The sequence below is a fragment of the Eubalaena glacialis genome, chromosome 4 (genome assembly GCF_028564815.1).
Source record: "Eubalaena glacialis isolate mEubGla1 chromosome 4, mEubGla1.1.hap2.+ XY, whole genome shotgun sequence".
Classification (NCBI taxonomy): domain Eukaryota; kingdom Metazoa; phylum Chordata; class Mammalia; order Artiodactyla; family Balaenidae; genus Eubalaena; species Eubalaena glacialis.
In genome coordinates, this window is record NC_083719.1 from 123,394,557 (window position 1) to 123,418,175 (window position 23,619).

Below are 23,619 nucleotides of genomic sequence, written 5' to 3' on the forward strand. Positions count from 1 at the left end.
TGCTTTTAGAGGGCAACTGGTGACAATCATCATGATGGAAATTTAAGTAACTGTCCTGGAAAGTTTATTCACACAATCCCCTTTGTCAGCATATTTCCGATTTCTGAAGGACATGGACTCACGGGGCCCTTGGTGGGCAGGGTACTCAAAATACAATACAGTCAGTGGTGGTGCTAGAGCTGGCTGGAGCTAGATGGCAAGGGCTGGGTGTTAGGTTTTCAGGAATCTTGCTAGCCAGTTGTTAAACCATTGGTAGATTTTTACACCACAGAGATTGGTACACTCTACAGATCGGGGTGAGGGGGGTCATTTGTTTGTTTGTTTTGTTTGTTTTTCTGATGTACCAGCACACCACTAAGAGGTATAGAACAAGAGAGAATGGTGATGAGGTAAAAGTATTTAAAGGAAGTAGTAAAAGGTGGTCTTAGCCTTAGGTGATCCAGGGTCCTGAATGGATTTACATTCTGGTTAAACACTTATCAAACGTATGAACTTGAGCAATTTCATCCACTCATTATTCCACAAACACTCACTGAGCACCCACTCTGGGATACAGCAGAGAACACGTGTATAAGGCCTCTGCCCTCAGGCAGCTAACAGTCCAGCGGAGGAAAGGAAGATAAATGATTACGGTGTGGAGTGGGAAAGCATGGGGGCTGCAGGAACACCAAGAAGGGCAAACAGCCAAGTCAAGGGTGGAGGGGGGGATTCAGGGGTGGCTAGAGGAAGAGGGAAGGGTCCCCCAGATAAAGGAGGCTGGGATGATGCTGGGAGAGACGGGAAAATCAGAGCAGAGTATCAGGGCTTGTTTTAAATTCTTCAGACCTCAATAAGAGTTGTACCTATGTTGCAGGAGAGTTGTGAGAATTGATTGATATAGTAAAGGAATTGGGATATATTGATAACAGATGGAAGCTGACCAAGGAATGACAACTGAGGCGGTGGCATCTGAGCCGGCTTCAGACTAGCCTGGGTAAGACACAGCTGCTCACACGAGATCAGGATGACTAAATTCTCATAAGACCTTTTGTCTTTTCAGCCAAACCTCACCGCAAGACACCTCCTAGAGAAGAACAAAGGCCGTCAGTCATCCCGCACAAAAGGCATGTCCCTGGTGTCATCCTCCAGAGGCAAGGCGACCAACACACCCACACTCCGAAGGGGCCCGGGGTCCAGGAGGAAGGGGCCCGGGCAGTTCTCCATCATGACAGCCTTGAACACCCTCAACAGGATGGTGCACTCTCCCTCGGGGCGCCATATGGTGGAGATCAGCACCCCAGTGCTCATCAGCTCCAGCAACCCCTCTGTGATCACCCAGCACATGGAGAAAGTGGATGCTCCTCCCAGCTCTGTGGGGCAGGTAGGGAACAAACCCCTGGGATAAGGGTACCTTGGAGTTGGGCAAGTGACCCACACCGTGTCACAAGCAATATTGGATGTTTAGTACCTGCTAAGCCCCCATAATTCATTAATAACAACTAATGTCATTATGTGTCAGAGCTGTCTATACATGATCTCATTTCATCCTTGAAACAGCCTGTGAGCTAGGTATTATTATTATTGTTGTTGTTACCCCCATTTTACAGATGAGAAAACTGAGGTTTAGAGGAGGGGGGTTTGCTTTCCCTTGCTAAGAGCCATGGCATGGTTCCTGTCCCTTAGAGAACTTCCCTCCAAGGAGATAATGACATCTGTTTTCTGGGATCACAGTTTAACATTCACTGTTCCATCCTCCAGTAATGTATCAGGCATCACGTGGAAGGGAAGAAAAAGAAAGAAAAAGAAACTATGGGTTATTGGGTGTTTTCAGGACTAGCTATATACTTTGCAAGGCCCAGTGAAAAATGAAAATGCAGGTCAAAAATGATTAAGAATTTCAAGATGGCAACAGCAGAGCATCAGACCAAGTGACGGGCCCTTCTGAGCACAGAGCCCTGTGTGACTACACATGTCACACACCCTTGAAACCAGTCCTGGTGGTTTTCATATGGAGCGTTTAATAAGATAATGTATGTAAAGTGCTTAGCACAATGCCTGGCACATACTGAGTACCCAATAAGCATTAGCTCTTAATACTATTGTTATTAATACAATTACTATTATTATTAAGCCTGGCCACTGAGTTGCCAACTGAAGGGAGATAAGCCAAGGGGCAGTCCTGGCAATCCAGAAGCAGAACTACTTCTAACAGCATGAGGCTATTTAGGTTGAAGGATGCTTTAAAAGATGAAGGACCAGAGGTACAAGGCAAAGTGATTAAGAATTGCATGTCAGGTATTCTGCTATAAACACTCTCTGAAGCCAGGCAGGTGACAACTTGAAAAGACAAACCTCAACTTGCACTGATGTAATTTTTATTAAGCTGTAAACCTTGTTTTTAAACATGAATCTCTACCTTGGGATTAAATGACTTAATTGGACTTCAATCCCTTTTTAACAAGACAAGGAGGAGGAGAAAGTCAAGGGTTCCTCAAAGACCTGTGTGCTGGTCTAAAAGGAAAACAATCACCTGCTACAGCACTTCAGACCTTATACCACTGTCTGCATCTCTAGGAGGCTGGCTGTTGATGTCATTCTGCCCGCCACTTGCACTGCATACACACTCACACACAATTACACTCTCCCCTCCCTATACACTCTCCTTGCATTAAAAAACTGTGAAATTCCCTTCCCTTCCCTATACACTCTCCTTGCATTAAAAAACTGTGAAACACACTCCATACACTTTTTTACAAGTACATACACACTTTGTGCCCCAAGTTCTACACCCCGTACACACACATACACACACATACATGCTCCAACATGGGAGCCTAGTGACTCACAGTTAAGCGAAAGACTAGCAGAATTTTTCTGAAACCATTCTTTCTAAATATATAGACATAGGTATACGAAGTACAGCCCACACTCAGTAGATCTAGGCTAGCTCACTCAGCTATAAGTTGGCTTCCCAAAGGATTTAACCAAGAGTCACTTTCCCTGTGCCTTTTTCATTCTTCTTCCTGGTCATTTACCTCATCAACAGAGAGGCTGGACCAAAGCAGAGAATCCTAGTAGGATTCAAAACAAGTAGTAATCCTTCCTAATGTTCACAAATCGTGAGAATTCCGAAGTGTGGCATTGGCATATCCTATCCCCAGGGAACCACTGCACAGTACTGATAGCCTTTTCTCAATTCACATGGTGGTGGATTATAAGTATTTCTACATGTTTGCCCAGATGTTGTCAAAAACACACTCTTAAAATGCCCCACTTATGAGCTACATCTAAAGATGAGTGGAAAGTTGAGCAAATGACAAGATCTCCTGCTTCCTTTTTCTCTAACATCCTTGAGAGCTGTGGTTGGGTCTAGCTTATCAAACCCCCCCTCCTTCCCCATCCCAGCACCTTTCATAGTACATAGTCCCTAGTAGGTGCTCAATAAATCAATGAATCAAGACATTTGGCTTAAACATCTAGGCAGATGGTGGTGGCGTATACATAGACAGGGAAGACTGGAGGAGGAATTGTTTCCTATAGAAAGATCACAGGTAAGTGTAATTCTTTCAACCAGTAGACATCTGTTGAGTGCTTACAATGTACTAATTACCAGATTGAGTCCTGGGGATTCTACTACCAAAGCATCAAGAACAGCAGTAATAACCTCAAACATTTATTGAAAGTAAAAAATTGATAGGTAGAAAAGGAAGGAAGGAAGGGAGGGAGGAAGGAAGGGAGGGAGGAAGGAAGGGAGGGAGGAAGGAAGGGAGGGAGGAAGGAATTCTTTCTTTGTTGCCAGTGTCCTGAGTCCTGCGCTCCATCCTAAAATATGGTAAGAGCCTTTGTAGGTGAGGTACTCTCACCACTTTACAGCGATGTAAGTAAGGCCCCCAAGAAAAATGGTTTGGCCAAAGTTCCTATAATTAGTGAACAGTGAGAGTCTGTTTTGACCGTAGAATTGTGTGATTCTGGCCCATAAGCTCTTGTCACTATGCTTCGCCATTAAGAGAGACGTCATCAGGCAACACCGCTACATCAATGTAGTTTATCTTGAATGTCTGTAGCCTCCCTTTTCTTGCACGTCTTCACTTGACTCCAAGGCCTTCCAGCATTCTCTTCCCTGCCCACCCCTCAGTAAAGAATTTGCCCTGAGTCTTCTGCACCTCAAGAAGGTTTTCATTTACTATCACTTTGTTCCTTTATGAACTACCAACTGTGTCCAAGCATTGTGCACGGTACTGAAGGCACCAGGAGTAAGCTTTTGCCCCCAAGGAACTCACAGTCTAGCAGGGATACAGAAAATAAATGACTGACTATAGTGGAGTTAGGGCTTCCTAAAATGAGATGAGCACCCTGATGGCACCCACACTGACTTAGGTGGTGAAGATACTTGGAATTTTACAACACAGAACTGTTGACAGAGAAAGTTACTTCCTTTCCAACTTTCCCCAAGCCTCTTGGTGATATCAGAAAGTCTTAGTTTGGTGCTAGTCTGTCTTTAACATCCTCTATCAGGTTTTGCTAATCTCCCTCTGTCAGGAAGAGAGAACAAGGCATCAGGCTTAGAGCTTTGGGCAAGCAATTGCCCATCTCTGAATTTCATAACACTGTATGTTTTTTATCATGTTGTCAGATGTTATCCTCCATATCTTACAAGTGATACCAGTTCTTGTTCACAGAAGTCTATGAAAAATCTTTAATACTTTATTAAAATGTTAAAGCTTTTTTTTTAAAGAACAGTGAGTTAATAAAGGTACAAGTGATATGTGGACATGGCAAAAACCATGAAGATGGGACGCAATGCAGTTTAGAAAGCACCAATCCAGAGTAAATACATGCATAATTAGAATGTGTAGGAAGTGCTGCGGAAGCAGAGAAGAGGGCATTTGTCAGCTTCAGTCATGTTCCCTGAGAGAGGGATATTTGAATATTTGAACATTGGTCCTTCTGTGACTGACGTGTAAAAAGTCCAGGAAAATTTTTTAGGGAAAAACCTCTTTAAAGAATGTTCAGTCCCCACCAACTAAACGGAGGGGGCTTGGAGGAGCAAGGAGTAGGTTTCCTGAAAACACCTCTAAAGAAACAATGAAGAGGTGGATTATCCTTCACCTCTTAAACGCCAAAGGGTAGCAGTTCCTATCTTCTCACAGAGAGAAGCTGAAGCAAGGAATTCTGTTTTCCTGTTGTCATTGTGTCCTCCCACCCTTGGGAAACCACCTGACACATCTGGCTGGAACGTCAGGAAGTGACCTTAAAGGTGAACTTTGGACTAAAAACAATTGTGCTTGAAAATAATTCAGGATTAGACCTGAAGACTCTGAGTAGGTTCCGTGGGAAACTGCACTGCAGGAGGTTAAGAAGGAGAATTGGAACCAATGCCGTTGGCCTTTGGGGGAGTCCTGGAGATTATCTCTAGGTCTGCACTGAGGACGGCAACGCCTTAGAAGGAGAAGGAAAGTCAACTGCATGGGACACGAGTTAGAAAGAAGTCCGTCAGTAATGCCTCTTAAGGGAAGCCAAAGTGCCAGGCCCACACTGGAGATTCCAAAACTGACTTGTTCAGGATGTGGAGTCGGTTTGTCCCATCTCCCCACTCGCAGCACCACGAGGTGCTCTTGTTTTCTGTAACTCTAGCCTTCCTAAGACATTCTGCTCCCCCAGTCTACGCACCCTCCCTGCCCAGGGAACTCAGCCTCTTCCTCCCTTCCCCCTCCCGCCACTGCCAATTCCTCCAGCCCCTCCTTCAGCCCACCCCTTCTCCTGTATCACGGGCCCACGTGAGTGCAACTGCAATGCAGCTATACAGAAAGCCTGTCATCATTCCAGAGTTCTCTCTTTCCCTCACCTTCTACACCCAGTTCGTCAGCAAGCTCAGTTTGCCACCTAAATTGCAATTGTTTCTATTCATTCCATCCCACTGCCTTAGTTTTGGTCCCCATCACTGCTTCAGCCTCTTCCTGGTCTCCCAGAACCTTGCTCAGTCTCAACCCCTCACCCTGCCGACCCCCTCACCCCTACCCATTCTCCCAATCATAGCCTCCATACTCTTGAAAACCCAAATCTGTTTGGCTGCTTCTCCTCCCCAGACCACCAATGGTTCCCTACAGTCTTCAGAAGCGGCAATACCTGCCATTAACTAAGTGCCCACCAGAAGTCAGAAACTATCAATATGAGATGATTTACAGACATTACGACTATTCTCACAACTGTTCAGAGTAGGTGTTCATGTGCCCATTTTACCAAACAGAAAAGGTTTGGGACAGAAAAATTAGATACCTTGCCCAAAGTCTGAAAGCTAGAAACAGACCCAGGATTTGAGGGCAGACCTGTGCCCTCTCTCCTAAATGAGTGAAGGCATTCTAAACCCTCCCTGACCTGACGGTAGCCTTCCAGCCTCCCCCCACGTCCCCCCCACACATGCACACACACAAGTTGCAGTGACCTACTCCACATTTGTAAGCATAGTGTATACGAGGCCACCTCTTGGCTTTTTGTGCTTGTACCCAGCAGAGTGCCTGCATTACTCTGGGCAATGAACAAATGTTTGTGGAATAAATAAATGCTGTTCCTCCTGCAATTTATTTTTGGTTCATTTGCCTGTCACAGTCACATCCATGCCCCAAGCCCCGTATGCATACCGTTTCTTCAAGGAAACTTCTGCCACCCCTCTTCTGCAGAATTAATATCTTTCCCCTGTGTTCACATCACATTGTTTACACTTGTGTTCTTTGTACTATAAGCACCCCACATGTATCTTATCACCAGGCTTACTAGATTGGAAACTTGTTAGGGGCAGGGGTGGTGTTTTATTCATTTATGTTGCTGTTGACTTTCCAAACCCCCAATCAAGTTTTCTAATAACATATTTTGCCTGAAGAATCAAAAACAAAGACAGAGGCCTCTGATTTACTTAAATAACTACCAATCCCTTTCCCCTCTTCTGATTACCCAGAAAATAAAAGAGGCAAGATAGAGAGGGGAAAGACAGGTCACTGAAATCATTCCTTATGATGTGATTCCCTCCCCCAGGCCTCCTCCATCCCATCTCAGGATGATGATGGCAAGTCCAAGCATCTTTCCTGGGCTTCTGGGAAGATAAGCTGTCGTGTGCCTTAGGGAATCCTGAGGTCTATAAAGCTGGCTCTCCTTTCGATTCAGTATTCAAAATATTCTGAAGAAAGTAATTTCTTGGAGCTTCAAGTATAAGTCCAGATCTCCTGTGTCCCTTTGTCTCCATCTTTCGTAGAAATCTCCCAACCCAACTTTACGGTACTCAGGACGGCCATGAGAGATGGTTTTTACTGAGTAGTAAGATAATTTTTTTTTCCTTTGGACACAGTGTCAGTGCTAATGTATGTTTAAGATTCTTAGCTAATCCTCCTTCTAAGGTAAGTTACAGAAATAAACTTCCCCTATGCTTATATTCTTATTTTGATTATCTTCCAATATAAGTTTTTATCTTTACAATTTTCACACAACAAACCCCTGCTCACAATTGAGGCTGTCAGAGCTCTTTTGAACTGGCCGGATTGGCCCCAAAGAGTCATGAGTGAAAAGTGGGGAGGCTCCACTAAATCAACACCTGTCCCCTCAAACTGTTCTGTTCCATGTCATCATTATCTGCCCCAAAGTACCTTCTATGGGGCCTAACAGGTGCTTGAAATATGTTTATTAAATTTTCAAGAACGTACTCCTTGGGTGGAGACAGCCCCTTAGACTGTTCTCATACATTATCAGTTAATGCCTTAGCAGGAGTTCCCTGGCAGACATCTGAAAGCAAAATAAAAAGACAGAGGGTAGAACCAGAGGGCCTCTGCTGCCCTCTGCTCTGCCAGATCCCCTGGGTAAAGAACTCTCAGGAGCCACCTAGAGAAGCGGTGTTATGTACAGGGGAAACCACTCCAGCCTTAGACCCGGACACCTCTCCCCCGTCCCAGCAGTGAGACTTCTGACAAGTCCGTAGCCACTCTAAGCTTCAGTTTCCATCAAAAAAACAGGAATAACCCCTACCTCACAAGGCTGTCGGGAGTATCAAAGATGTAAAGTGGGTGTAAAGTGCTTGGCTCCCATTTTTATTATTTTTGTTATTATTAAAAATGTTAGCAGTCAAAATTTCTTAGTAGTCAGTTGCTAGATTTCTCTTCAATCACTCTCCTCCAGGTTTTTTGAACTTTTTTGTAACAGAAAATTTCAAACACATATAAAAGTTAAGAGAAGAACACAGTGAACCCTCCTGTACATATCACCCAGTCTTAGCAATTATCCACTCCCAGGCCAATCTTATTTCAGTTATAACCCCACTCATGAACCGGCTCCTAATTGAGTTACTTTAAAGCAAAGCTCAGACATAGTATCATTTCATCCATACACATCTCAGTATCTCTTTAAAACTTTCAGGGAGTATTTTCTTCCAAGAGTTTAACATAAGAGTGATCTCATTATCACACACTAGAAAATGGAAAATAATTTCTTAAAAACATTAAATGTTCAGTGTTCAAATGTCCATATTTGCCTTATAAGTTTTTTACAAGTTGTTTTGTTTAAATGGCATCTAAATGAGGTAAACACCTTGCATTGGGTTGATATGTCTATTAGATTTCTTTTATTCTACAGGTCCTCTCGCTTTTGCTTTCTCTCTCTGTCTCTCTGTCTCTCTGTCTCTCTCTCTCGTCCTTTGCCATGGACATGTATAAAAACCCAAGTCATTTCTCCTGTTGAATTTTCCATATTCTGCACATTCTGGGTAGTATTGGTTGAGCCTATGCAATGTTAACACATCCTCTCTACAATTCATGAGGAACCATTCATGACCATTGATTCGGGGCTGCAAAATGGTGACATTCCAAATCTGTCATCCCTCCTGAATTTTTTTTTTTTTAATATTTATTTATTTATTTATTTATTTGGTTGCGTCAGGTCTTAGTTGTGGCAGGCGGGCTCCTTAGTTGTGGCATGCGAACTCTTAGTTGCTGCATGCATGTGGGATCTAGTTCCCTGGCCCGGGATCGAACCCGGGCCCCCTGCACTGGGAGTGTGGAGTTTTAACCACTGGGCCACCAGGGAAGTCCCCCCTCCTGAATTTTTTTAAGCTGCAATGCTTCTATAAGATTGACTACTACCTTCTAAGAGCTGATGATGTGTAAGATCCTATACTGTGAGTTTTAACTAAATTATTTCACAATGATCTCCAAACTTTCATATCACGGGCCCTCAGCATATACTGGGGAATCCAAAGTTCATGTCTTAACCACTATATATTTATTCTCTCCCCACTCGCCCCGTGTTTCTCTTTCTCTCTCTTCCTTGTTTGTTCCCGGGCGTTTCCCTAGTTCAAAGACAGGACTCATTTCTCACCACCTTCTCTCCTGGCGTGTTTGCCATCACTGAACTACTACTCCTTTTTCCACTGGCCGCTGCCAGCTGGGCTAATCTCCCCTGCCTGCCTGTGCCAGTCTCCTTGTTTACAGCCTTATCACTGCCCTCAGGCCGGCCTCCTCATCCTGGCCCCCTCAGCCGTGTGTTCACCTTCCTGCCCCTCCTGAGGACTGGTTCCCACAGCTGGGCTAAGACCAGGAGGAAAAGACCAGGTTTCTTCAGCCTGGAGAAGAAAGGGCTTCAGGGTTGCTGTGGGAATAAGAGTTGACTTTACTTTTCCAAACGTGGGTTTACAGACTGGTTTTTTGTTCCTGTGTCTGGAAGAGGAAAGGAACATAAATCAGCACATGAAGGATTTCATGAGGAACAGGGAGAAATCTCTCCCATCACACAGATTGTTAGAAACTAAGTACTGAAAATGCTGAAGGAGCCTATGGATGCTGCTGTTGGATTTTGGGGTGGTTTTTATTTTTCCCTGTAGAGGAAGGCAGCTTAATATAAACAGAAGGGCTCTGAGTCAGGCTAAGCTTCATGCCACGGCTTTGCTACCTAATAACTAAGTGACAGTGAACTAAGTACCTTACCCCATCGAGCCTCAGCATCCTCATCTGCAAAATGGGTAGGTCCTTCCCTGCGAGGTCTTTTCAGGGATTAGCCATAACTCGGTAAGCTGCTGCCATTGCTCTTACCTGCTTGCCTCCAAGCAGAGTGTTTAGAATATATCATCATTGGTGTGACTGAGGAGAGCCCCTGGCTTAAACCGGGCATCGAGCCAGACAACTTCCAAGATCTAGGTGACCCTTCCAATCTGAATTCCCTAAGGTATATTTTTCACAACTCCTGGCCAACATGGGGGTGATCTTGTCTCATTTGATATGTGAGAAAATTGGCAGGAAAAGGTAATTCCATAACAGAGTCCACGTCTTCCTCCAAAAATCAAATAAACTAACTGTGGTTTAAGACCAAACTAAGAGTCCTTTTACTGCATCATTTAATGCCTCATCCGTGAGCCACGTGGTCCCAGGCTGCAAGAGTGATCATTAGTACAAGACAGGTGCCATCACTACCTGATGTGCCATGATGTCACCAGTGAGGCCTAAGAATCTGATCCGAGCGCTCCCTCCCATCAGCAGCGTGACGGGGGGAGGCATTTTGCCTCTCTAGGTCCCAGCTTTCTCATTTTCTAGGTGGAGTAATAAAACAGACCTGGGAGAGTATTATGCTGCTCAGTTAGCGAATAGCACACTCTGAAGGTAAATGACACCGGGAAGAACAGCTCCTATTATTTAGTTAATGATGGTCATGGTTGTGATTCCTCTGGTCTTTTCTCAAGCACACTTTCACACAAGAGTTCTCTTTAAAAATAAGGGCTTTGGGGTCAGCCAGCTCTCATCCTGCCTCTTACTGAGCAATATCACATTGGGCAAGTTACTTAATCTCTCTGGACCTCTGTTCTTCCATCTGTAAAATGGAAGTGATGTGGTGACTTTTTTTTTTTTTTTTAAACGCCTTAAGATCGCTGTGAGGATAAAATGAGGTGATGCATGTACATGAGATAATGGCCAGGGTTTGGCAGTGGTAAATGGCCCAGTAAATGTTCACTGTATGATTAATGTTGGGTCAGCTCAGGAAGCTATGACCTGCCCCCATGCCCATGCCCCAGGGCTGGCCTGTGCAAACAGGCCTTGCTAGGAATGCCGTCCACCAGCAGCATGCTTCAGAAGGATGCTCCATCAGAGCCTGCCTGGGGTGCAGAGGCTTCCAAAAGTCCCCGTGCTTCCTTGATAAGCAGTGGCAATTCTGGAAGTAGGGAAGGAGTATGGCTTTGGGCTTGTATCTTGCGGCCCCTTGGGGTAACTGTACTTGCTCAGCTCAGACCCTCAGCTGTAATGCCAAGGGGAACCCGCAGGAGGGAAGCCACGAAAAAAGACTTTGGACAAAGGAGGAGACCAGGGTGGAGACTGAGGCAGGGCCGTGTTTCCACCATCTTTTTTTGGCACCTTTCAGCTTTTTCTGTAAGCCACATCCTCATCTGGTCTAGTTGCCCAAGCCCCGCACAGCCCACCAGTGAAGCAGCCAACAAAGAGTTGTCGGGTGCCCCCAGTGCTCCAGGCACAGGCAATACAGTGGACCAGGCAGACCTGGTCCCTAAGCTCGTGGAATCTCCAGACCAGCAGGAAAGATAAATACTAAACAAAGTATTATAAATACCTGATACAAGATTGTAAGTGTGCAAAGTTCTGTGAGGTTGAAGGATGGGGAATGAAGAGAGTCTGAGGGTGGTCAGGGAAGCCTACCTGCAGGAAGTGACCTTCAGGTAGAGAGAGACCTGAAGGATAAAGGAAGTCAGCCTGGGGAAAGAAGGAGGTGAAGCGAGACCCTCTCCTCAGCCCCAGCAGCCCAGTTCACTTTATACTGAAGTTACGCCAGAAAACAGCAGTGCACAGATCCCCGCCCTGCCCAAGCTTCCTGAGGTCCTCTGGGGAAAAACCATTCTTGTTTCTGGTGACCAAAGCAAGTTTGGTAATTAACCCGGCTTGCTTCTTTGATTCAGCATTTCTTCAACAAGAAGTTAAACTTTACATCATCATTCTGCCCAATTAATCCTGGCAGGTGAGCCACTCAGGAGCCCCAGCCCTGCCAGGGTTGAAAAAGGGAGCGGCCTGGCCTGACCGCAGACATTTTAACACAGACTCTTTAGCCCTGGGAGCCAGGAGCAAGGGTAACTGATACCCAAGGCCACTGGGGCCCTTAACACACACACACACACACACACACACACTCACAGAATTCAGCATGAAGGAAAAATAAGAGAGGAAAAATCAAATAGAAGGGCAAGAGAAAGAGAAAAGAGGTGTACAGGGCAACAGTCAGGGACAAGGAAGGTAGTATAGAGAAGGGTAGTACAGGAGACATGGACATTCCTTAATGGCACAGGGACCTTGTCCATGTGGCTCAAATTTGCAAGGACTCAGTAATAGCACCTTTCACACAGACCTGTTAGGAAAGTGAATGAGATATTCACATAGAGAAGGATTTCTCAACCTCAGCACTGCTGACATTTGGGGCCAGATGACTCTTTGTTGTGGATACTGTCCTATGCACGGTAGGGTGTTTAGCAGCATCCCTGGCCTCTACCTACTAGATGCCAGGAGCACCCACCACCTGGTTGTGGCAACAAAAAATATCTTCAGACCTTGTCAAATGTCCCCCAGGGTCAAAATTAGCCCCAACTGGGGACCACTTATGTGCGGGAGATAGCACAGGGCCTGGTGTACAATACATGTAGAATAAACGGCAGCTGACATAAGGTCTGTGCAAGGCAAATGCCCTTTCTGAATATCAGACCCTTCTTCCCAAACACATGCCAAGAATATAAGGGCTTTGGAGAAAAACTGGAACCTTCCGTAGGTGGGACGGGTAGACTTGCCAGTGCCATCACTGGAAATGTGCAAACAGACTCATGTGCACAGGGTTGGAGAGGCTGAAGGGACCTATATATTCACTGGATTGTTGGAACAGGTCCACTTTCCACTCTGCTCAGCTCAGAGGGAAAGGAGCTAATTTTGTGGCGTGGGTAGCAGGTGCCAGGCCCAGTGCCAGGGTCGTACATAACAGACCAGCCTCTGTGAGTACTGTGAATAGATATTATTGTTTCCATGTTAGATGGAGGAACTGTGACCCAGAGAGGCTAAGTAACTAGCTCAGTGTTACTCAGCAAGTACATTTCAGGATTTGGGTCAGAACCCAGGTCTGACTCTCTTCCAAGCCCATGCTCTTTCCCCACCCAGGTGACAGGAGTAGGGCTTCTCACATGCTGACTTGATCATTCACAGTGAGAGTTTAAGAGCAATTCGAGGGCAGCAACCAGGCTTAGTGGGAAGGAATGATGGGATTGATTAGCAATGTCTGTCATGGGCCCAGGAGTAGGAAAAGGAGGCAGGTGTGCCAGGTGTTTGCCATCCTTGTACAGACCCATAATCCAAGATTCAGTGATTCTGTATCATCCTAGCTGGCGTTTTCTGGGGTCTACACTGGACTAGGGGTACATCTCGGTTTGTTCAGCAAATTAGCTGCTTTCATGCTTTCTCGGGGCATAGCTGAAAATCAAGTCTTCTCCATAGGTGAGGGTTTCTACAGAGGGCACAAGGAGCCTGTTCTTAACACATTGTTCTCATGGAAAAACAAGGTAAAAGCCCCTATCACAACCCTTTGTTAATGCTTGAGGAATTTTGTTTTTGATGATTAATAATGTTCTCAAAAAAGAAAAGGAAAGAGAAACTTCTGAGGAAATGGGCCATTTTTTTTCCATAGGAAAAAAAATGTTTGTTGTATTTTCAAAGCACAAGCTTTGGCAGATGCAATATCCATCCTTCTCCCTCTCTTCCCACTCCAAAACAATCCAGCCCTGCTGGAAAATTGCACAACTAGATGCATAATAAAACCTGCTTACATGTGCAAAGAACATTGCAAACACCAGTTTGTTTCCAGACACTTCAGCTAGGGAAACTTGCTTTTTCATGGCTGAGTCTAGGGCAACCCTGAGGACAGAGAGGGTAGAGTCAGAAATGGGAACAGATCCTTCCCTCCTGCTGGGCTTAGTTCAAGCTGCCTAACTGAGCACTTGTGCTCCACCTGCTGCCTTGGCCTTGACCTTGATCTGAGCTGGCACTGATTAGGGAAGGCTCCTTGCCTTCACAGTCCTGTTCACAAACACAGCGTGCCCACCACGTGCCAGCCAACCATTCATTCAATAAAGATTTACTGATTCCATGTCATGTGCCAAGTTCTGGGCAAGCACTGGGGAGACCAACCCTAAATATATTTGAAGCAGCATGTACCAGGTCATAGAGAGCATTCACAGTTTTAATCATTCTCTTGCATCCATTTCAAGTGGGTAGGACATGAATGAGATTGGAGAATGTCTACCCTTGATGTTCAAAGTCATATTCCCTATGCCTGGGATTAGGCCCTTGCTGGGCCCTCACCTCTTTATGCAAACAGAGAAAGCAGTCACCAGGGGAAGGACTATGCACTGCAAACTATTTCTGCTATTGGCACCTGGAAATTATCCACTATTCATTTATTTGCCGGGGAGGTGCTACAATAGGAATGGCAAACTACAGCCCACAGGCCAGATGTGGCCCTCAGCCTCGTTTTGTATGGCACAAAGCTAAGAAGGTTTTTACAGGTCTAATTGTTTGCAGGGTAGGGGGGAATCAAAAGAAGAATACTCCATGACATGTAAAAATTCCATTTTCAGCATCCAAAAATAAAGTCTTGCTGGCACACGGCCACACTCATTCTTTCCGTATTGTCCACGGCTGTTTTCACACCACACAGCAGAGCTGGGGACTTTCAAAAAGACTGTATGTCCCACAAAGCCTAAAATATTTACTGTGTGATCCTTTACAGGAAAAGTTTGCCAACCCCTAGGTGAAACCTTTCTTTCTTTCTTTCTTGCTTTCTTTCTCTCTCTCTCTCTCTCTCTCTCTCTCTCTCTCTCTCTCGCTCTCTCTCTTCCTTTAAAATGCAAATACTTGCTGGTCTAGCGACATCAGAGGTCCCTAATGCCTTGGTGAGAATACGTGTACCTGGTCACTTGCAGCCCTGCAGGGAAGAGGCAGCAGCAGATGCCTGGAAGGCACCAGCTGAGCCCCCATAGCCATTCATATCTGCCTCTGGGTACACAGCTGTCACTTTACACCTTGTTTTGGCATTTACCTAACTGCTGCCTTCTTACCCTAAACTCCGTAACAGCAAGGTAACTGGTGCCTCCTGACCCTCTCCAGGGTTAATCCTAGTTGAGCCTGGCACGGGGAAATATTTAGTAAATGTTAGTAGATGTCTGAGTGAGGAAGTGAGTGAAACCCAGTGAGTGTACCAATGTGTCTGAGTCAATCAACATAAACAAGAGACTGAAGAAATGGCTGAATTAAGGAATGATCAAGTGATCTAGGGGTTGGATGAAAGACAGGAGACATGGACGAGTGAGGGAATGCTTGTAAGAGTGAGGAACTGAAGAAAGAAATAAGTATACAAGTGAAAGTGGGAGATGGGCTCTCTACAAGTGCCGCGTAAAGGAGATGAAGGGTGTCACCGCCAAGCTCTGCTGATCCCCTCATTTTGCCTTGCTTGCTCATGCCCTGCCAGCCGTGGGGATTTTGTGCTTAATCAACACCCTCCCTTGCTGAGGGTGTGCCCATGCTTTAGTGCTTTAGCGTCTAGGGCTTCTGTCAGAGGACGAAAACACCTGCACCCCTGGGCGTGAGGCCGGATGGCTGTGCCTCCCTTACTGAGGCCTCCCATATATGGAAAAGATACGCCTTCAGCCCCATCCCTTCTGTGCACCGCACGGGAATAGGACCTACCCCAAAAGCTGAGGTCCCCACAGAGGCACGCTTTCCCAGTGCAAGGGATGGGCAACTTGTTGATTTGGATGACATTCATGGCCACGGTCATCCTAACCAGGTGGGAAGACGTGGAATCAAAAACACCGTCTCCAAAGCCAGCCCCTCCCGGTACTCTGTTTCCTTCCTAGCACATATTTTTTAGTCTCTTTCCTTGTTTTTTGTTTTGTGTATGTTTATTGTTTTGCCTGTTCCCTCACTAGAATATAAGCTCCCTGAGGACAGAGCCAGGCACATGGAAGTCTCAATAAATACTTGGTGAAAATGAGTGAAACATAGTCTGGAAAACAAATCATGTAAACTAACCACTTGAACCAGCTACCAAGACAGGATCCCCTCTCCCAATGGGGACCTGACCTGACTCTGCCACCAAATCCCACGTGTGACCTTCAACATGCCATTTCCCCTCTCGGAGGCTCAGGAGATTAAATTAGACTATCTTTAAGGTCCCTTGCAGCTCTCATATACTACAGTTCTAAAGCTAAGGGGAGTGGGCTTCAGATTTTTCAAGGTTCATATATAGTTAGTTAATAAGAACCTCAGTTCCCTGACCACAACTCTAAAAAAAAAAAAACAAAACTGACTATTGCATAAGGGACAGCCATTCCATCTGGCTCATGATGGAGATAAAGTGACACTGGGTGTGGTAACATGTCTGTTTTGGCCAGCGGCCATCTGAGCATCAAGTGTGACTATCCAAATGCAGCCATTCCTCTCCCTTAGGCTTTGCTGAGCCTCTGCACAGAGCCAAAGTCTGGCCTGACATCCCACTGCCGGTGCCTTATGAAAGCCATAAAAGTGCACCATGAAACCCCAGGGAGAGAAAGGACTGGGAAATCTCTTCTCAGCCATCCTTGCAGGATTCCCAGAAACCAGGCATACTCGCCCTGGCTCAGCCCAGCAAATAAGTTACAAACATTGGGAGAGGACTCGTCTGAGGGCTCCAACCCTCACAGACTCCTGCGCTCTGAGAATCCTCCAGCCCTGACAGCCTCTTGATCCAACCTCCAAACTGCACACACCGCTTTGCATACTGTAGGGAGTTCTGAGAGGGTCGGCTCTCAAGTCAGGATGTTTAGGTTTGAACCCCAGCTCTGCTTACTGGCTGGCTCTATGGCCTTGGGCAAATTACTTTCATGGGTTTTGCCTTGACTTTCTCATCTGTAAAATGGGAATGGTGATGATAATAATAGTATTTAGCCCTTTGGTGTGTTGGGAAGATGACATGAGCTAATAGGGTGCTTAGGAATGGATGATCCCTAGGAAGCATTCAAATGTTAGCCCTTATGGTGGTTGTGATTTGCAAAATCTGTGGATGGTGTTCGCCATCTCATCTCAGTGAGATTATACACTCCTTAAGGGCAGGGACCACACCTTCCTCTCAACCCCATCCTCACATTGCCTCATCCAAGGCTGGGAACACTCAGAACGCTTGTCAATCAACAGGCATCAGACATTCATTCTCAAATGTTATAGGAGGTCTGCTAGTCAAAATCCATGGGCACTGGCACTTAGCCTTCTTTTGAGAAAAATGACATAGGTTGTGAGAAGAGGCTGAGCTAAGCAACATCGAGAGAAGGTAAAGAACAAAAAGTAAAACTGTCCACCCCCCCCAAAAAAAAATATATATATATATATACCTTGTTTGGTGTTAACTTCTTAATGCCAACAGAAGAGAGAACTGGGAGGATAGTCTCTTCACATCTGTCCCAGATGGTTCAGACACTGACCTTCCTGGAAGCAGACTCAAAAGACATTTACTGAGTGCTGAGCTACTGTTCTACAGGCTGGGAAAACCAATAATAAGTTTACGGTTGTTCTAAGGCTGGCCCTCTTTCTTAATGCAAGTCCATGGTTTCATTCCTTCTGAGCACAATGAGATGAAAATATCACGACACCTGGAAACGAATTTGTCTGAAATGTTGTGCCCTCCCTTTATTTCCTATCCGATGCAGTGCCCTGAAGGGTGCGATGCACCAACTGTGCAAACGGCCTGGGAGCTCCAAGCTGGTGTGGTTCGCTCAGTGACAGGAGAAAACAGTAGAGGGCTTGCTTCAAGGGCAGTCAAACCGTCAGGCACCACAGACTGAGCCCTCTGGGCAGGCAACCAAAACTATTTAAATCGAATTTGGGACAGTAGTGGACAAGCTTCTGATTTCTGCAGAATCTTATAAAGCCTGCAAGCACGCCATCCAGAAAGGGGCTGTAAGTCCTTGCTCTGGAAATATTACATGTCTTTTCACTCACTGTAGATCCCTGAGCTTGTCTCAAGAAAGGACCCCCAGATCTTGGTGGACTTCATGACCACATCCTATCAACCCCGTGGGAAGGAAAAACTGTTAGGTGACAACCACATCAGAGGTCTCCCAAGGGTCCCCTATAACAATAATCCAGAAGAGGAAGGCAGACTTGGCAACAAAAATACATCAGGCAGTGTTCCAGGGTACCATGACGGCTCCACATCCTAGGTCTGTGAGATTGTAGATCCTTCATTTATTAAGGGGACTTATTACTCAAAAGGCACAGAGACCGCTGCTCCGACAATGTGGAGGGGTGTTATCCTTTTTCTCTTTTTAAAAACGTCTGTTGGGGTTGCAGTGAGATCCTTCGAGAAATTTTTAAAATAATGAGACAACAAATAAGTGGCAAGAAATTAACTTTCTGAAGATACCAAGTGAACTTGACACTGTCACATGATTTCTGGGCTCACTAAATTCTTTTTCTGGCCATGTCACGTGGCTTGTGGGATCTTAGTTCCTTGACCAGGGATTGAACCTGAGCCCTCAGCAGTGAAAGCACCAAGTCCTAGCCACTGGACCACCAGAGAATTCCCTTCACTAAATTTTTTAGAAGGGAATTTTTTTTTTCTAACTTTCCTTTAAGCCCTGCTTCAGTTTGCTTCTCCAGCTACCTTCCACAAAGTAAAAGCCACAGGCCTATAAAGATTGATAGTCTTTAGAGAAAAACCTATTAAACCTCACCTAAAACAGATGAAGGAATTTAGGACCAGGTAGGTTAATTTAGGACCAGGTTAACTTCCCCAGGGTCACCTGGTGAAAGAGTAATAAAGCAGGGAGGCATACCTAGGAAAATCTGAATTCAGAACCCACGTTTTTAGCAATTATGACATATTGTCTCTTGACTGGTTTTGGTTTGCTGCTTTCCCCATCCAGCTCTCCCTGTGGGTCCATTTTCCTTAGTTCAGGAAATAACTGTCAGCCCCGCTCTCTGCCATAAAAAGCCACTTTCTAAGTCATGGAGTCTGTATCAGAGGCCAGTACAGCATGTGAATTTCTAGATGTTCAGAAATGACTCCTCTTTGGGTTGCTCGTGTCTGGAAGATGTGCAGGCAGGACCCAGGTTCTGTCGGGTTTGAGACAGAAGAGTTCTCGCACAGTCTGCGCTATCCTGGTGAGCAGTGGTCTTCATCATCGATCCCCAGGACCTAGCACAATACTCGGTACTCCGTAGATGCATGACAAGCATCTCCTGGGAATAAATGCCATGAGAGGACCCACAGCAGATCTAAGAGGAACTTTGCTTGTTTAGATTTTTATGGCCCCTAATGAAGCCCAGTGAGAGGATTTAATCATAATTATTGCCAAGCACTTACTTCTTCAAATGGACCATTATGACTAGGAGGGCAAGGGTTATAATTAAGGTTTTGGTATACCGTGGCATTTCAAAAAGCACTAAGAGCACTCAACTCATCAGATTCTGCTTTGGTACAAAATCCCACCTTGCAGGCAGCAGGCTGTTAGGCTCAGGAGAACATGATGTCGAAAATGGAAGGGGGAGTGGCAGGGCTGGGGATACTTTTTGCCCAACCAGAGGACCCAGCTTAAAGAAGGGGATTTTGCCTTTCTGGTTTGAGGTGTGGCGTTTTTTCTGCATTTTCCCAAGAAGCCAATGCAGAGCACAGCTACAGAGAGGTGCCAGACCCCATCCTTCACTGGAAGCCTCAGGGTACATGAGAAAAGCCCAGTCCAGTGTCAGGAAAGGACTCCTGAATACACGTCCCACACGCAGGGCTAGTTGCCCGTCACTCAGTCTTTCTCAAAGGGAATCTGGACTATTGAGCCCCTTGTGTCCCAGAGAATTAATATGTCCTCCTTAAAATCCAATCTTGTGTGAAGCAACTATACTCCAATTAAAAATTTTTTTAAAAAAAAATTTTTTTAATCCAATCTCACTGAGAAAGTCCTATCTTCTTCTGCTTCTTCTCACACATCTGCTTTGTATGTCTCCCCTCTTGTAATAGTGACAATGTTACAATTTGGGGGGTATTTCATATGAGCCAGATGTTGTGCAAAGTACTTTGCGTATATGTTCTGTTGAATTCTCACAAGAATTCTAAGGGATAGCTACTGTTATTGCCCCCTTTTATAGATGAGGAAACTAAGGCTCAGAGGAATTATGTCTGAGCCTCACACAGTTGGTTACGGTGCCAAATTTCAAACTCAATTCAGACAGCCCCCAAAGTCCATTCTCTTAGCTATGGCTGCATAGTGTTTCAAGGATTTATAAAAATCCACCAAATCAGTGACTGTCCCCATGCAGTTCTTCTTGAGTAATGCCATGGGTCCCTGGAGACGCTAAGAACTTGAACTGACAGTGTGGTGGTCCACATCACCTGGGGTTTTCCAAGCTTCTATACAGATATTCCAGGCACCACCTTTTCTCCCCAACGGAGGCTGACAAGCAAATAAATTAATCAGAAATTTGTCTTCAGCAAACATGGTTTATGAAAAACATTTTACATCTGGGACACAGTTCTTGGCAACTCTTTAGAACTGTTAAAGAAATTTACAATCTTCCCACAAAGAGAACCCCAGACCAAGACAGGTTTACAGGTGAATTCTTTCACCCTTTCAAGGAGGGGATAATTTCACTTTTTACAAACTCTTCTAAAGAAGGAAGAAAAGAAAACATTTCCCAACTCATTTCATGAGGCCAAGATATTCTTAATATCAAAAACCAGAAAACAACAACATAGGGAAGGAAATTTTGAGTTCTACCTCAGTCATAAACATAGATGCAAAACCCCTCAAGTGTCTATTAGCAAACCAAATCCAGAAATGTAGGAAAATAGAATATACCATGATTAAGTTGGGGTTTTCCCAAGATTTGAAAGGTTAATTTAACATTATGAAATTAATTGTGTAATCTATCCCATTAACAAATTAAAGGAAAAAAAGATCTTTTCAATAGATAAAGAAAAAAAGTTTGATAAAATTCTCTACCCATTCATTACACATATTTTAAAAGTCTTAGCAAACTAGGAGTAAAAGGGAACTTCCTTAACATGATAAATGGAATCCAAGTAAAATCTACAGCAAACATCGCACTTAATGGTAAAATGTTGAAGGCATTCCCTTTAAGATTAGGAAAAAGGAAAAAAATGTCTGTTATGTTTACTCAACACTGTCCCTCCCAGAGTACCTGGCCAGAACAGGAAGATAGGAAAAAGAAGAAACATAGTTGTCTTTATTTGTAGATGATACTGTTGTCTATATAGAGAACTCAAAAGAATCCAGAAAAATGTATTAGGAATAAATAAGAACTTAGCAAGGTTACTGCATACAAATCAATACAAGAAAGTTAATTGCACTTCTGTATTCTAAAAAGAAAACAGAGAATTCCCTGGCAGACGAGTGGTTAGGTGGTGCTTACACTGCTGAGGGCCCAGGTTCAATCCCTGATGGGGGAACTAAGATCCCACAAGCTGCATGGCATGGCCAAATAAAATAAAATAGAATTATTAAAAATAAATAAAAAGAAAATAGAAAAATAATTTTTTAAAAAGATACCATTTACAACAGCAACTCAATTTTTTAAATCCAACAAAAGATATGCAAGCCCTTTATGGAGAAAATGTATCAGACTTTACTGAAAGACATTAAAGAAGACCTAAAATGGTGGAGGAGGGAAGGATTGGGAGTTTGGGGTTAGCAGATGCAAACTATTATATATAGAATAGATTACAACAAGATCCTAGTGTATAGCACAGGGAACTACATTCAATATCCTGTGATAAACATAATGGAAAAGAATATGAAAACGAATGTAGTATGTATAACTGAATCACTTTGCTGTACAGCAGAAACTAACACAATATTGTAAATCAGCTATACTTTAATAAAATTAAAAAGAAGACCTAAAATAAATGAAGAATTATGCCATGCTCTTGGATAGAAGGACTCACTGTCTCCCCAATTTTATTTATAAATTAAAATCCCAGTGGGTTCTTTGTGTGGAACTCAAAAGGTGATTCTAAAATTCAAATGAAAGGACAAAAAGCCAATAGCCAAGATGCTTCTAAAAAAGAAGATGGAATTTGGTTGGGGTGAAGAGTGGGACCTACACTATCAGATATCAAATTTTATTTTAAAGCTATAATAATTGATGGCACGAATTTAGCATAGGGATTCTATTAAACCATGGAACATACTGGAGAACCTAGAAACAGACAACATGGAGACTTGATTTATGACAGAGCAGGCTTTGCAGATCAGAAGGGAAGGATGAAGGGAAGGATGAACCATGGTGCTGGGCTAATTGGGTATCCATGTGGAAACAGATGAAATTGGATTCCTCCCTTGTCAAAAAATCAATTCCAGGTGGATTAAAGACTTAAATGGGAAAGACAAAACTATAAAACTTTTAGAAGACAACATAGAAGTATATCTTTATGACCTTGGGATAAAAAAAAAATAGTATTCAAGATTCTTCAAAAGTATAAGCCATAAGGGAATATATTGTAAATTTGACTCTATTAAAAATAAGAACTTCAGTTCTTCAGAAGACACCACAGAGTAAAACTACAAGCTACAAAAAATTCATATCCAAAATATTAGAACTCCATAACTTAATAAGAAAATAACCCAAGAGAGGGGTGGAAAAGCAGACAAAGGAAATGAACAGGCATTTCATATAAGAAACAAGAATGGTCCATAAACATTTGAAAAGAAACCCCAGCTCATTAGTACTCAGAGAAATTAATTTGAAACCACAATGAGATATCATTTCACACCCACCACAAACAGGTATTAAAAAGCTCAGCATTAACACACGCTGGCGAGACAGTGGGGTAACAGGAATTGTCATTCACTGCTGGCAGAAGTGTAAATTGTTACAGCCACGCTGGGAACCAGTTTGTTATTGCCTAATAAAACTGAGCAGGCTCCTACCCTACGGCCCATCAATTCTACTCGTAGGTGTAGATCCTGGGGGAACTCTTGTACATGTGCACGGGGAACATATACAAGAATGTCCATAGCAACATCCTTCAGGACAGCCCCAAACTGAAAATCACCCAAATGACACATAAATGATAGGATGGTTAAATGGTGGTAGATGCATACAATGAAATACAGGACAGCAGTGAAAACCAACCACGACAACTTAGTGTTAAGCGGAAGATGCGAGTCACAGAAGAACACGCGCAATGTGAATCCATTCACACTGTGTTCAGAAACAGGCAGACCTCAACCACATGTGGTTTAGGGATATATACCAACGTTGTTAAAAATTACATAGAAAATCAATGGAACAATCAATTAAATTTCAGCATTGTAGTTAGCTCTGGGAGGAGGGAAGAGATCTGATTAGCGAGGAATATGCAGAGGGCCTCTAAGTACAGTATTCAATTCCTATTTTTATTCTGTTTCTTGAGTTGGGTGGTATGTATGCAGGAGTTAGTTTTGTTATTCTTCTTTAAATAACAAAAAATTATATACACTTATTTCTATGCCTACTGTATTTATAATTTAAAATGTCAATAACGAGGGAAAATAACAGAGTGGAGATGGGCGTGGGGGGCATGGAAAGGGCAGGGGTAACAGAAGCAGTGTGA

The 23,619-nt window shown here is 44.1% G+C and overlaps 1 protein-coding gene across 2 annotated transcripts in view; it reads left to right on the forward strand.

Annotated features, from left to right (window-relative positions):
* Positions 1 to 23,619, forward strand: part of SH3RF2 (SH3 domain containing ring finger 2) — a 135,040-nt gene that overhangs the window by 69,765 nt on the left and 41,656 nt on the right. For both annotated transcript variants that reach the window (XM_061189791.1, XM_061189792.1), the window contains exon 5: positions 1,040 to 1,360. In XM_061189791.1, the coding sequence (XP_061045774.1) occupies positions 1,040 to 1,360 (321 nt within the window). The remainder of the gene's footprint in view (positions 1 to 1,039; positions 1,361 to 23,619) is intronic.